Genomic DNA, 15,886 nt, shown 5'->3' with positions numbered 1-15,886 from the left:
AAAATCCTTTGGTCATGCAAGCCTAGATGTTGGGCAAGTGGATTGCCTTGGTCTACTTTGACTTGGTGTTGGATCGTCTGGCCAATTAGGCCCTTCAGGATCTTGCAGCTCAACCTATCAAAACCGACCTTGTCCTCAATGTGGAAGCCTAGGTGTGGAACCCCGAATTTCTTTAGGAGAGGCCCAAGTTGCCTCAGTCTCATCCTGACCTTGTTATTGCATAAGAACTTGAGGTTGAGGGCCCATCTTAGTGTTGACCGTGCACTAGCCCAGGATGTGAAAGGGTTGCAAACAGCAATTGGACCTAGGGGTTTTGGGGAAGAGCTTCAATGACCATTAGAGTCTAGTCATGAAAGGCCTTTAACAGTGAGGCATGAAAAAGGGAGTGGATGCTTGACCCCTCTAGCAGATTAAACTTGTAGGCTACATGTTCGATCTGACGTAAGATTCAAAACAGACCGAAAAAATACCGCGCTAGTTTTTGTGAAGAACGGTGGCTCACTATGACCTGGCACTAAGGCTAGAGGAGCAAGAAAACCCAATCGCCCGTAGAAACAGTTTGATCTTGACTGTTGTTGTCAGCTTGTTGCGTCATCTTAAGGTGGGTGCGTGATAGGTGATACTTGGCCATTGACAAAACATCTTAGGAACGGCTAAAGGCTCATCAATTGGAGCAATCGGAGAATAACCCAACACATTGGAGGTGGCCGTTGAGGGCGGTCAACTATAGAGAGCCTGAAATGGGACCGTGCCAATCGATGAGTGGAGAGTGGTGTTGTACAAATACCTGCGAGATGTAGGAAACGCCCCTATATACGAGGTTCCTCGATAACAAAGCATTATAGAACGTCTCCACCACGTAATTTAGGATCTCTGTCTGCCTATTCGTTTGGGGGTCGTAAGCACTGTTGTTGGATAGTCGTGCCTTTTAACTGCAAAATCTCCTGCAAAAATCAACTAAAAAATAAGTTGTCTTGATCACTTACTATAGTTTTAGGGATACTATGGAGGCAAAAGACCTCAACTGCAGATATTACAGCGAACGAAAGGGTAGTCAATTTGAAAGGGCTAGAAGATGTGCATACTTGGAAAGTCGATCCGCGACAATCCATATCACCTTTTTCCCACTAGAATTCAACAGGTGAGTCCTAAAGTCCATGCTCAAGTCCTCTCATACCCATTGTGGGATTATAATAGTTGTAAAGCCCCTATAGGTTTTTTAGTTGAATATTTGCTATGTTGAAAGGTAGCACAACGCCATAGGAAGGATTTGACATTGTGGAACATCTTCGGCCAGTAGAAAGAGCTAGCTAGATGGGAAAAGGTGCCACGGATGATGAAATGGCTGCCAAATGGGGTGGAGTGAAACTCAACGAGTAAGGTGGACCCATTTGTGTTTGTTCAAGAGTCAGTAGACTATGTCCATAAAGGGCTACCCTGTGCTAAAGAGAGTAAGTTAATGGGTTGTTTTGATTGCATTGCAAGTGTGCAATAATGAAACAATTGGTTGGTGTATCATAGAATTCTTATGATTGGTTGATGATGATTAGGAAAGTTGTCATGACAATAGATAATAAAAGGACTGTAACACTAGAGTGTTGAGATAAGGCATTGGCTATGGTGTTGTTGCGGCCCAGAGTATAGAATATCATAGTCAAAGCTGAGGAGCATCTTGAGCCACTTATGTTAGGCGGGGATCTGAATGGTTTGATTGAGTAGGCCATAAAGATTTTTCTAATTCATCTAGATGTGGAAAAAATGCCACAACAAGTAATGGCGCCATTTACAGACAGCTTCCTTAATGCCAAATATTTCCATTTCATAGTCAGAAGTTGATTGCATAAGTGGCCTCATCATTTTCCTGAAACATGCTTAGCGTGCTCCCGTTGTGAGAGACTACACCAACAACCACTTGATAGGTATTAGTGGTGACCTCAAATGGCAAGGTCAAATCAGGTAACTGGACAATCAGTAGGGATAACATGGCCGATTTGAGGGTCGTGAATGCATCTTTCGACTGGAAAGAGTGTTCCGGAGTAGGCCGATAAAAGGGTAGCAATGGTGGCATGTTAGAATAAATGATCAAAAAGCCAAGTGAATTGGCGATTTTGAGAACTATTTGACAATCTTTATTGATGCAATATTATCCTAATGATTACAGTAATTATTAAACAATGATTTTTGTATTTGTTGTGCTTACTACTAACATTGAACAACCTTTCAATGTTACAACAAATGCCCACAGATTGAATGGTTAAACCCGTGGAGTTTGGTTGCTCATAGGTTGGAGGCTACGAAATCAACTTTGGGACCAATCTGAAATCTTCCAAGTCGAGCACCTCAAAATTGGGAAGCGAGTGCCCTATAGAAACTTGTATTAAGTATTGCATTCACTAGGTGAATGCCAAGTTTTATAGCTGACAAATGATGGTCGTCTAGACAATTTTAGTGGGTTAGTCGGCAAGGTAATTGACTGACTGAATTGACTCACGGAATTATCATATGAAATTCTTGGAGGCTTGGTCGCTATAATTAAAATTTCCAATTCAGATAGTACAGAATTAGTCCTCAAACTTGAGCAATCATGTGAGGCAGGTGAATACAAAGGCTATATTTTGGATCTGGAAAGAGATGACCGTTAATTTGACATGGTCATTATAAGTCTTATCTAATGAATCAGAGTATGTATCAAGGATGGTGGATTCCAAGAAAGGATCTGTCCCTTGTCAAGTATATAACGATGACGTTTCCTATGCGCTTTGAGATAGTTTAGACTCAGAAAGTCTATGGTCATAGCAACTAATTGAGTGGGAAGGAATTTCCTACATCGATAAATCGAGTAAACTCATCTCGAGTATGAAGCATAGTTGTCTAGTCAAGAATGGGAATCGATGCTCAATTTCATGCCCTAAACTAATGCCAGAAGACAGTCGACAGTAGTAGCGTACCTGTATGGAACTCAGAGCTTAAATGTTAACACCATTATTCACCTAATCTCCAGTGTCATGAATCGCTGCTAGACGACCACCTATGATAATGAGCTATTTTCAATTATCGTTTAATTAAAAATAATTAATTTAATTTAATTTAATTAATTGTGTTGTGCGCAAGTCCAAGTCTAGTTGAGGGTAAACCTAAAAAGTCACACATAAATCACTGGGGATTTGATGAAATAATTTCGAAAGCATAAATGATTGTATCTTTTATGAGAAATAATCCGTTTGGATGGATAGTTCAAAATTTAATTAATTAGATTAATTGATTTTTGAGACTTCACCTTTTAAACTAATTAGATTAATTTAAATGAGGTTTGGATAATTTATTAGTAGGTTTGCCTAATTAATGAATTGGATTCATTAATTAGTATAGATTTGCTGGGAATAATTAATCGGACTAATTGTATTTTGTTTGGGGTTAATTAATTAAATGAATTGAATTCATTAATTAATAGTGCATTTGGACTTGTGAATATTAAATTGGATTAGAATATTCACTTGAGTGTTCTTTTGATATTTTGTTCAATTAAATTAAATAATAAATCCAACAAATTAAGCAATTAGGACAAATTAAATGAGACCAGTCTAAATGCACATGCCCTAACCCATGTTTGACCTTTACCAGATCAAAAGAATGAATTTTTCTTATAAAAGAAAGGACTAAAATCATCCACATATAATGTACGTGGTAGTCGAGAGATTTTTGGTAAGTTGTTTGGGATATGGAAGTTACCGAAGGGGTTTAGAAGATAAGCTCTTCCTTCTATATCTCCAACACATCATATAATCTCCTAAACAACTAGTGTTGGTCAATTTTTCTCTTCTCTCTACAAAGGATTTTCGACCATCTCACCTCCACAAGCTTCACCGATTTTTACACTATCCAATCTTGTGTTCTTCTTGGTATAGAACCAAGTCAAGAATAAAGAAAGATCAAAACACACTAATCAATACTTTAGTTTTGATTTTCTCTTCCCCGATTCAATCTTGAAGCACGAGATTTGAATCTTGATCCTTCTCAGTGTGGTGTGGATGTCGTTAGAGGATTCTTATGCTGGATTCTTAACTGGATGGATCTTGGAAGAGGAGCAATACGTGTAGACGATAGAGGAGAAACACGAAAGGTATTTCTCATTTTTGCATCTCTTTTTCTTCATTCGTAGCCAAAATGTGGATCTTGTTGTTTATTTTTTAATTATATTTCTACATCTATACACCAATAGCCCAGAACCTTCAAGGGAACAACTGTTGAGCGCCATTTACTGCTTTGATTTTTTATTTTACCGTGCTTCGGCCATGTTTCCAGGTCAATTCACTCCCTTCTCTTCATGGCACAATGGTGAACGAAATACTGATAATACCCCGTGAGGCCAAGGAACCCCTAAAGCGCCGATACGGATCTGGGCATGGCCCATTCCACCATAGCTTGAAGTTTAGATGGGTTAGCCGCCACACCAACGTCCGAGATGATATAGCCCAAGTTTTCAACATATTAGATATCGTAACTACATTTAGAAAGCTTCATAAAGAATCATTGTTAGTGAGAACCTACAACACTATATGTAGGTGAGTTAAATATGAATCTCAATCCCAAATATAGACAAGTATGTAGTGCAAAAAACCCAACACAAAATGTAATAATAAGGGTATTTCGTCATAACTGAGTGAAATGTTGCAGGTGCAATGGAGAGGTTGAAGGACATGATGAGGAATTCAAAATGGCCATGAACCATACGAAATGTCGTCTAATGGACATCCTCTGGGGCTACCCTAATTTGATAGTAACACCAGGTAAATACAACTTGAAAAACACTGTGGCACCATGTAGCCTGCAAGGAGCTCATTGGCCAATCGGAATCGAAAAAAGGTCATTGACCGTAATAGCATTCAATGCGCAATAATCAATGCAAAAATGCCAAGACCTATCTTTCTTATTCAACAATAAGATCAGCACGGAAACTAGACTCGTGCTAGGCCAGATAGTGCCATCGTGCAACATTTCTAAAATCAGCACTGTCGTGACCTCCTTTTGTGCATGTGGGTATCTGTAGGGTTTAATATTAATGGGAGAGTGGTGTGCTAGTAGAGTGATGTCAATCCCCAAAAACTCGGCAACATGGGATTGAAAAATGTTATGGAAGCTCCTCGAGTCTATCAAAATAATTACAGTGTACTGAGACCAGTTAAACACAAGGTATGCGTTGAACTTGAACCTAACCAAGTAGCTAGCAACAAGTGGAATTGAACAGTGTTGGAATAGGTAACCAGAAAATCAATTCGATTGGCAATTTTGAGAACTAATTAGCAATATTTATTAAAGAAATATTGTCTTGATAAATATTGTAAATATTCATTCTTGGTATAACGTGTTTGTTGTGTTTATCGATTATGTTAAACAACATTTTAGCGTCACGATAAATGTCCGTAGACTAATTGGATAATCCATGTAGTGGGTTAGCACATTGGATAGTAGCTGCGAGACTAGCCTCTAAGAGTTGGTCTGAAGCGTTGCAAATATAGGACCTCGAGATTGAGCATCAAAAGTCCTATAAAGACTTGCACTAAGCATCACATTCATTAAATGAGTGTCATATTTCATTGGCAACAATCGTTGGACATCTACGCAATCTTAGTGGGTTGGTTGACTAATTACTGAACCAATTGAACTGACTAGTGAGAATCGTCAAATAGAAGCTTTGGAGGTTTGGTTGGTATGACTCGAATTCTATGACTCCAATAGTACGGGACCTTAAACTTAAAGAATCATGACAGTCACATGCACCTAATGATTTTATCTTGGATCTAGCAAGAGGTAATCAGTGCAGTCAAAATGTGCAGTGAGTAGATTTCAAGAAGAGGATCCATCCCATGACGTCGATATCTATTATGTGCTTTAAGAGGCATTCAGGCTCTTAGAATACGTGACCACAGTGATTGGTCGAACAGGAAATGATTCTCTATATCGAACAATAGAGTAAACACAATCTCAAGTTTTGGGTATAGACTCCTAGTCCAGGATAGGAACTGATACTCAATTTCATAGCATAGACTAAGGCTGAAAGAGGGTAGAAGGAAGGACCGCACCTGTATGAAACTCAAGAGCCTAAATGTTCACCTAATGTCTAGTACCATAGATCATTACTAGACAGCCACTAATGGTGAAAAACATTTCTCATCTATGGTTGGTAGGGAATAATTAATTAAATTTGATTTAATTAATTAATTATGTTGGACATAAGCCCAACTCCAACTGAGGATGAAAATAAAGATTCACACATAAATCACTAAGAAAATATAAGAATTAATTTAAAATTAATTTCAAAATATGAGGATTAATTTAATGAGATTAAATTAATTCTAAAAAGTATAAATAATTGAATCATTTATTTCCATTTCTCATCATGCACGTAGGCTGGTAAGTAAATTTTATGATACTTTATTCTGTTTGGTACTTTTCTTGGTGTTGATTGGATTATGAGATTAATTATGTGCATTTACTATATGGTTGGTGGGTGTGCTTTAATTACAGGCCCTCAAAAATGGAGGAAAATCGATATCTTTTCAAGAGGGTTTTTTATCCAACTCATAGGAGGAATAAAGGGAAGAGTATCTTTTGTGGATCAAAAGTCAAAAAAGATATCATTAAGTTATTTCTTCTTTAAGAAAAAAACAAAGGAGGATCTTTTGCAGATAGTGTAATAATTTTAGCTAAAAAATTATGATAAATAATTATTATTAACTACGGTTTAAATAAAATCAATGTCAAAAAATAGATTTTTCACATGTTAAAAATATCTGCAATGACTTTTAGCCATAATAAAAATTTTAGTCACCCTCACAAAAATCACGACCATCAGTTACGGTACTTGCATTTATTGGTTGAATTTTGGGATAAGGAAATCTTTGTATTTCCTCCGTCATATTTCTTGGTTTTCATTGTGGCTTATAAGTCGAACGTGTTCTGCTGTAGTTTATTATCTACTAGCAGAAGCCGCATGCGATCCTCGCGCACATATTTTATTTTCTTATTGTAAGTAATGCAATTTTCACATTCCATTCATGTATTGTTGTAGCTCTTCATGTATCTTATATGTCTAATGTCCGTAAATACTTCTTTAAAAAATTAAAAATTAAAAAACACCAAATGCTAAGATACATGTGAAATTTATGAATAGGAATCAAAATGCTTTATATTTTTTTTTGGATAATCTATGGTTAATTCAAAATTTTTCTTTTTAATCATCATATATTGATTCATTTTTTGTCCCCGATAAGCAATGAGATAAAATAAGTAATGATAAAATCAATTTCAATTATTGTATCGCATTATGAGGAACTATAAGCACAAAAATAACTACATATTTTATGAATATATATCTCAAAATACAAATTTAAATAAATCGATGGGTTCGATGGGTTTTTTCTTCTCAAGAAAATGGTTTTAAGTCTCAATATTTTCGAACCAAATACATTATAAATCACCTAATCACAAAATATACCAAAAAAAAAAAGAGAGAGAGAGAAAGAGAAACCTAAAACCTTCTCTAGTTTAAAAAATAAAGGAGAATTCAATCTTGAATTTGTAATATTTAAAATTTGTATATTGTTGAACCAAATACAAATACAAAATTTGGGACGAGAACTATAAAATTATGCAAAATTTCCATTTTTGTCCTCCACAATTTATTAATTCGTACTGTAGAAAGAAATAAGCGAACACGTTAACTAAAAGAAAAGTGCAAATTTCGTAAAATTTACAAAATAATTTCCACCTTAGACACAAAAGAATTTCTTTCGTATAATAAGTATAGATGAACGAGCAGTTGTTTTGTTGGTACTGAAATGGGCTCAAGGTTGTGATTGTTTGCTTATGATGAGGGTACACATGTAATTTCAGGTTTCTGTCAAACTAATTTCAGGGAATAAGGTAGAACAAAATGGAATCAAGGTTGAGATTTTGGTTGACATTTACGGCTTTCTAGGCATAATAGAGAATTAGTATTCTTTTTTGTAAATTAGCTTGTTCTCTCATATCAATAAAAAAGGGTTGAGAACTTCGAAAAGCTCCCCATCCCCGAGTGGTTTAATTAAAAAAAAAGTTAAAATTTTGGTTTTTAACTTGAATAGATTTCAAGAATAACACTGAGGGAGAAAGAGAACCCGTGTGAGACAGAAAAGATGCAACTGATATTTTAGAGAGAGAGGAATCAGAGTTGTTGTTGTCTTGTAAGAATAACGAATGATCTAATCATTCACATTTTCTTCGCTATCTCCGAGATAATTTAATTTGTGCACAACTAGAGCACTCTTCTAACATGAGGACTGAGTGGGGATCTCCTAGAGTCCTCAGTCAGCCACTTTCCTACTTGACTTATTCCAACTCAAAAATCGGCGAGGCCTATGGTTTAATGGATCGAATTAGTTAAATTAAATTAAAGGCAAAATTTCACTTTTGGTCCCACTAAATAGAGTCATTCTCACTTTTGGTCCCGCGCTTTAGGTGCTCAACACTTATAGTCCCAAAACCCTAATTTTTGAACACTTTTAGTCCCACACCGTTAAAAACTGACGGAAACGGCACGTGACACGCACGTGCCGTTAGTCAGCTGGTATGGTCCATGTTGGTCAACGGCAAAATATCACTTTTGGTCCCACTAGATAGCGTTATTCTCACTTTTGGTCCCACGTTTTACGTGTTCAACACTTGTAGTCCAAAATCCTAGGGCCCATTTGGTTGTGTTTTCATTTTCATTTTCAATTTCCAACATTTGGAAATAGGTAGAAATGCTTTATTGGTTTTTGTGCGAAAACTGATAATATATTTGGATTAGTTGTTTCCAAATATAGGTATATAGGTGTGAGAATGTTGAATATATGTATATGTATTTTTGATGTGACAGAAATTGGTTATAAGGGTGACCAAATTGATTGAACATTTGTGTCTTTTTCTATTCATATTTATGTATAGATATATACATATATATTGTGAATGCCAAAAAAAAATGTGAAGAATATACTTTATTCAATACTTTATTTAAATAAGTTAGGTCTAAATTAAATAAATAATTTAATATGACCAAGACATCAACAATATAATTCTGTTTATATTTTCAATTTCAATTAAAATATTTTTTTTTGATTTTATATATATCAATAAAATAGTATTTTATATTAAGGTGCAATATAAATTTTTTAACACCTTTAGACCCACTCCGTTAAAAACTGACAGAAACGGCATGTGACAAGTCACGTGCCATTAGTCATAGGGGTGGCAGATGAGTCGAGCCGACTCGACTTTGAGCTCGAGCTCTATGTTTACTTGTTCACCGCTCGCGAGCTGGTGAATTTTTTTTTTTTATATATTGTTTTTAATTTTTTTATATATTTAATTTTATATCTGATATTTGATCAGTTTTATAATCTAAATTGATCGTATATTATAATTATTAATCAATATCATCTATTTTATTTTGTATAATAATAAATTATGATACTTTTATTTATATATTTAATCTTTATACAAAAATAAATCTAATCAACAACTTAGCAAATTATAATATTTTTTATAATTAAAATTACTATTTAATATGATATATAGAACTTTATGTTATATTTTAATATATATTTGTATTACGTTAATATTTTTTAAATTGACAAGTAATTCACTTATGATTCTTTATTATTTATAAATTTATGTCAAAATTTAGTAATTCTTATGAATTAATCTAAAAATCATAATAATAATAATAATAATAATAATAACAAAAATAATAATAATGATGATGATGATGGTTGAACAATTCTAATTATTATTTTTATTAGATATATAATGAGATTAAAAGTTTAATCAATAATTAAGATATCTTCAAATTTGGGCACCTGATTCATATGAAATTTAAATATATACAAGATTGTGTCTATTAGATCATATCAGACAGTATGATTTAAAATCACATGGCCTGATTCAATGATACTCGTCTTGAATGATTACTCTTATATTTCGATATCAGATGGTTTGGGTGTGTTTTTAGCATCTTGTTTAATTTTTTTTCTTGGGTTTGAGTGTGTTTTCAGGGGACAATGATTTGTTTATTTCTTGTTGTTGTTGTTTGGTTTTATAAAAGAGTTGTAATGTTGTATGGAAGACCATTATCGATTAGCAAAATTTCTGAAAAATTTTGTATGTAATGTTGTAAAATTCCTCTCCTTCCCACCTCTATTCTTCTGCAATTTCTGGAACAAAATCGAGCTCGAGAAAGTGAGCTCGAGTTCGAGCTCGAAAATAATGTATCGAGCTCGAGCTCGAGCTCAACCTCGGTGAGCTCGTTGAGCTCGAGCTCAAACAAAGAACCCTCTCACACTCAGTTTCTTTTTCCTTCCCAACCTCATTCATGGCGGCTCTTAGGCCTCTCTGTCTCTCTGCATTTTACCATACCAGTGATATTTGACTGAGAAGTTGCAGGATTTGGTCTAGAGGATGACTCAATGAACACAGCTCAAACAAAGAATCCTCTCACACTCAGTTTCTTTTTCCTTCCTAGCCTTATTCATGGCAGCTCTTAGGCCTCTCTGTCTCTCTGCATTGCATTCTTCTCACTCTCACTCACTCTGCTTCAGATGTTGAGTTGCTTTTGATGAAGATTAAGCTTTCACTGCAAGGAACCGCCGAGAACTTGCCGTTGTTGTGCTGGAATGTCTCAGTCCCACTCTCCATTAGGGTTTTGGGACTACAAGTGTTGAATACGTAAAACGTGGGACCAAAAGTGAGAATAACGCTATCTAGTGGGACCAAAAGTGATATTTTGTCGTTGACCAACATGGACCATACCAGCTGACTAACGGCACGTGCGTGTCACGTGCCGTTTTCGTCAGTTTTTAACGGTGTGGGACTAAAAGTGTTCAAAAATTAGGGTTTTGGGACTATAAGTGTTGAGCACCTAAAGCGCGGGACCAAAAGTGAGAATGGCCCTATTTAGTGGGACCAAAAGTGAAATTTTGCCTAAATTAAAATAAGCCCAAACAAGGTTCAATGGATATTTAAATAATCCAATTAATTAAAATCCATCGCAAAACTAAATGTCTATTTAATCCAATTAAAAGACATAAGCCCAATCACTCTAATTAATAAATTTAATTTATTATTAACCAAGGGCAATTAAGTTAATCTAATTCATTTAAAAAGTTAAGCCAAAATTTAATTAATTGAATTAATTAAATTTTGGGTCATCCATCATATAGGTTATTCCAATAAATGATTCAATCATTTATATATTCCATGAGTTAATATCATAGAATTAAATTAATTCATTTCTTATAGAGTTAATTCCTAATTAATCCAATAACTACTATACTAATTTGAGTGTGACTCTTTAGGTACACTCTAAGCTAGACTTTCTCTTGTATCTAACATAATTGATTAATCGAATTCAATTTTATTAATTATTTCTAATTAACCATTAATCAGAAACGCAAATTACCATGGGTGATTGTCTAGCAACAGTCCATGACACTAAAGTTTAGGTAATGCTGGTGTGAACATTTAGGCTCCCGAATTCCATACAAGTATAGTTTTACCATTAGCTGTCTCTCGATCTAAGTCTAGAGCATGAAAGTGAGCATCGCCTCCCATCCTAGACTAGACAGGTTTGCTTAAAACTCGAGATTCATTTTTCTATATTGATCGCATAGGAAACCATTCCCTATTCGGACAATCGTTGTGGTTACAGATTCAAAGAGCTTAACCATCTCTGATTGCATATGAGACTTCTACAGTCATACTAATCAAGCCTCAAATGCTTCCATATGACAACTCCACTTGAGTCAATTCAGTCGACTTGCCAATCCTGCCAACCAGCCACTAAAGTTACACAGACTTCCAACAACTATTGTTGATGAAACACGACACTCATTCAATGAATGCACTACATAATAAAAATCTCAATAGCATATTTGATATCCAGTTTCGAGATCCTCGACTTGAACATTTCAGACCCAACCCTCACAAGTTAGTTTCATAACTGTCATCCAATCTGCAGCCTAATTGGCATGGGCTGTTCATTTTGGTCTGTTGACTTTATTGTTATTAAAACAGTTCAATATAACTAAATAAGTACAACAAATACAACTATCATAAATGAATACTTACTTTTATTCATATGTATAATATTACATTACATTGAAATTATCAAAATAGAATACGTGAAGGTCAATCTAATTGACTTTTGGTCACCTATTCTAATACTAACTAATTCCCACTAATATTTGTTCTAGATAATTTTTCAATATATTAAATTTGTTCAATTTTTCATGAACTTTTTAATAATTTTTTATTATATCTTAAGGTATTTTTGAACATTTTAATCTATTTTACTATAAAAACTATTTTTCATTTATAGGGGTAAGTTGATAATAAAAATATTAAAACTTTAAATAAACTTGAATTAAGAATTGAGAATGCTCATACTATTAGATGAAAAGCACAATGTCAATATTATTATTATAATAATGTTGTTAAATCTCATGAAAATATTTTTACAAATTTCCTTACAAGAGATAGAAGCAGATGAAGCAAATTCCATCATCACAAGATTAAGGCACCTCTGAGAAAAACTTGAAGAGCTTGAGAAGAATTTTGGACAACTAACAGTAAAAGCCCAAGTAGTTGGCCAAGTTCAACAAGTTGATTTTGACAACGTCCAAATCACCATCAAGAGTATTATACTTCCTTCTAACATGTTATGGGACACTCATTGAACCAATTTAAAAGGCATCACCTTCGGTGATAACTCGAGAATTACGAGCTCAGGGCTCTAAACTTGCATTGAGAGTACAACACTCTATACCTAGAGTGGCAAATTCGAGTACTGCTTACACAAGGGTATCGCCAAACTATAGTGAAAAGGCAATAATTAAAATACAAGAAGCGCAAACTTCTCGTATTACAACTCAACCCAACACTTTTTGGTCAAAGTGGAAGATATTAACCTTAGGTCAATAACAGACTCCTCTAAGGTTAATACTAACAAATCTATTTCTTTTGTTTTTGCTTGACAGGTATATCAAAACATATGGAAAGCTCATTTCTTAAAGGAATTAACCCAAGCAAGGTTCTTGTAGTCACATCTAGAAAATACAATAGGAACTGTATGCTTGAGGATCCAACCCAAAAGAAGTTCGAGAATGGTATGACTTTGAACTCTTGCTTCAATTCATACTAGAGTGCCTAAATTTTCGAAATCTCTAAACTTTTAAAATGGATTAGATTGGAAAAGTTCATAGCTTCATTAAATAGAGGTTAACCTGGTTCTACCCTTTGAGTACCAAATCATCCATCTATCTTATTAAAAGACAAGAAGCTCCTCTCTTCCCTGAGCAGGCTATCCACTTCCCTTAGTCATAGTTAGTTAGGATAGGAGTCGAAACTATACCACCTCGTCAACTACGGTTGTGTACGATTCTTGAAAAAACAATCTGCGACTTAAATAAAGAGATATTTTGGAACTCAAGTTCATCTTGGCGACTGTAGATCACAACAAAGGGTTCTCACACCAATATTTCATTTTATCAAATTACAGATATCTAATATGACAGCATTGGACCGAATTAAAGCAGCAACAGATGAAGCCTCTTCAATTTTAACCATCAACAAGGATGAAAGATCTACCCAAGGGGTTTGAATTTTTTAGGTCTATCTCACAAAAATAGACAAAGTCAAGTTTCTATCTAATATATTTTCAAATGAATTAAATGGATCATTACTATTAAATTTCATGACAAGGAAGAGTAGTGAGTTTACGAAGAGTCTATTCGAGAAAAAGAGAATGCCCATTCGGGAGGATAAACTACCAGCAACAGAGACCACAAGAAAAAGGCATACAACATGATGAAGCAATGGCATAACCATATATGTTGTTGTTGTGAGTCAAAGGAAAACTCTTTATTTGGAATGAAGATCCGAGTGACCTAAAAGAAACCCAAATCCAACTCAAAGAAGGGTAAGAGATATCAAAAATAATTTACAAGATGGGGTAAAAACCTCATAATGCAAAAAATCAAGAAAAGGACTATCAACAAAAACAAACAAAAGAGGCCCACAATCTAAAGAGCAAGTGACAATAGATCAAAAAGCAAGTGGACGACAAGTCATAGTGGTCATAGTTGAAAAGCAAGAAGCCAAAAAGTAGATAAGAATGCAATCACATCATCTAAAATGAGTTTGAAATCCATGATTGAAGTCTGTGGGCTATTATAAATAGAGATATAAGAAGCATATGGGGATCATTGAAAGTTGTCCAACTCTTCAAATTATTAGCATAGACATAAAATTCTCTGAGAATTTTAGTGCCAATTTTAGAGTACGGGGATTTCCCCTAAGAGTCTAATCCTCTCTTATCTTATCCATAAGAGGCTAAACAATTATTTCCTTAAGCAAAGAAAGAAAAAATCTATATAACACTTTGAATATTTTTTTCAATAAATTCAAGTTTTTGGTTCAAACTGTGTATCCAAAATTTTATTAAGTCTCTATTTTAGAGTACTTTGACGCCCTAAAGTAGAAAACAAAATAGGGTTGCGTTATTTGTTGCTGAAAGAGTCAAGTTTCTACAAACCATATATTGCGATAATGTAATTGGAGAAAGTCCGTAAAATCAATGACTTGAAATACCCAATGACAAAGTGGTCAAACAAAATTATAAATTTATAAAAATTTAATTTTATGTTAAAAGTATGTCGGGCGTAACTAAAAATATGAGATTGGATTATGGGGTTATTATCAATAAAAGGGCAAAATGGTTTAATTGGGCTAAAAGACCAAAGTCGGTAGCATTTGAAAGATACAGGACTACATACAAAACCACTTGTACTTGGCTTCTCATGAACATGGTGAATAGGTGACCCACTTGTACTTCACCCCCCCCCCCCCCAAACGTAGCTTTGTTATTAATTTTAGAAATTGATCTTTAATAATTTTTAATTGCTATTATTTTAAGAAAATTGCCATTAAATTTTTATATGGTTGAATTTTAATTTATTCATTTTATAAAATATGAAAAATAAATTATATTTTTATAGTTTGGTGTTACAAATTATTGAATTTACTTTTGAACTGTTTTATCTTAATGCATTTTGTCTTTTAATTTAATTAACTAATTAATATATAATATATTAATATGCCCCATATATATATATATATATGCATGTATGTAATATAGTTAGATTCTATTGATTCTTTTTACTTTTTATCAGATCAGTGGTCCAATAATTTATCCAATTTAATTTTCGATTCGATTTTAAAACATTGTTTAAAAATAACTTAATTTAAAAATAAAAATAAAAATAGAAGCTATAAAACAAAAACACTTTTTAACTTAGTTTTTGACAATATACTAATAAAAGCTTATTATCAATATTTGCAAACCACTTGAAGAACAATTTTTCCATGTAATCTCAAAAATTCAATTGCACTGAATGCCAGCACCAGTGCTACACATTTTCATGATTTAACAAATAAATTAATATGCATCACTATATATGTTTTATCAAATAAATAAGCGAATGTGGTGGGAATTGGCAGGATTGAGACAGACAACCACATGATGGTGTGTAGGGTTGTAGTTAGTTATGATACCTAGTGTCCTGAGTTTAACAATCAATCATTTCGAGAAGATGAAACTAACAGTGTATCAGAGACAAAGGTTTTATTAAAATCACATACTAATACTAAGGTTGGGTGGGGGGGGCAAGTGTCTTGGTTTGTGTTCTCTCCTTTTCCCTAAAACGTGCAACATGGGCTTCTTCTTTTCACCTTGGAATCATCAACTTTATCCAAGATTACTACTATTTATTTGTACTGCATAAAGTGTAGTGTGTCTATGTGTGCTTCAATTATA

At 34.0% G+C, this 15,886-nt stretch overlaps 1 protein-coding gene across 1 annotated transcript; it reads left to right on the top strand.

The window, feature by feature from the left end:
• Positions 1 to 3,701: 3,701 nt before the first annotated feature.
• LOC110013122 (uncharacterized) lies at positions 3,702 to 6,732 on the top strand. Its single transcript, XM_020698870.2, has 3 exons — positions 3,702 to 4,120; positions 4,303 to 4,562; positions 4,675 to 6,732. The coding sequence occupies exons 1-3, from the start codon at positions 4,067 to 4,069 to the stop codon at positions 4,895 to 4,897; spliced, it is 537 nt and encodes a 178-aa protein (XP_020554529.1). The 5' UTR covers positions 3,702 to 4,066; the 3' UTR covers positions 4,898 to 6,732.
• The last annotated feature ends 9,154 nt before the right edge of the window (positions 6,733 to 15,886 follow it).

The sequence above is a fragment of the Sesamum indicum genome, linkage group LG13, assembly GCF_026168435.1.
Source record: "Sesamum indicum cultivar Baizhima isolate 11 linkage group LG13, ASM2616843v1, whole genome shotgun sequence".
Classification (NCBI taxonomy): Eukaryota; Viridiplantae; Streptophyta; class Magnoliopsida; order Lamiales; family Pedaliaceae; genus Sesamum; species Sesamum indicum.
This window is presented reverse-complemented; position numbering and strand designations above follow the sequence as displayed.

Coding starts and splice junctions, on each gene's coding strand:
- LOC110013122 (XM_020698870.2), top strand. CDS start 4,067: ATGGATCTTGGAAGAGGAGCAATACGTGTAGACGATAGAGGAGAAACA. Junction 4,121..4,302: donor ATAGAGGAGAAACACGAAAG/GTATTTCTCATT, acceptor CCATGTTTCCAG/GTCAATTCACTCCCTTCTCT. Junction 4,563..4,674: donor ACCTACAACACTATATGTAG/GTGAGTTAAATA, acceptor GAAATGTTGCAG/GTGCAATGGAGAGGTTGAAG.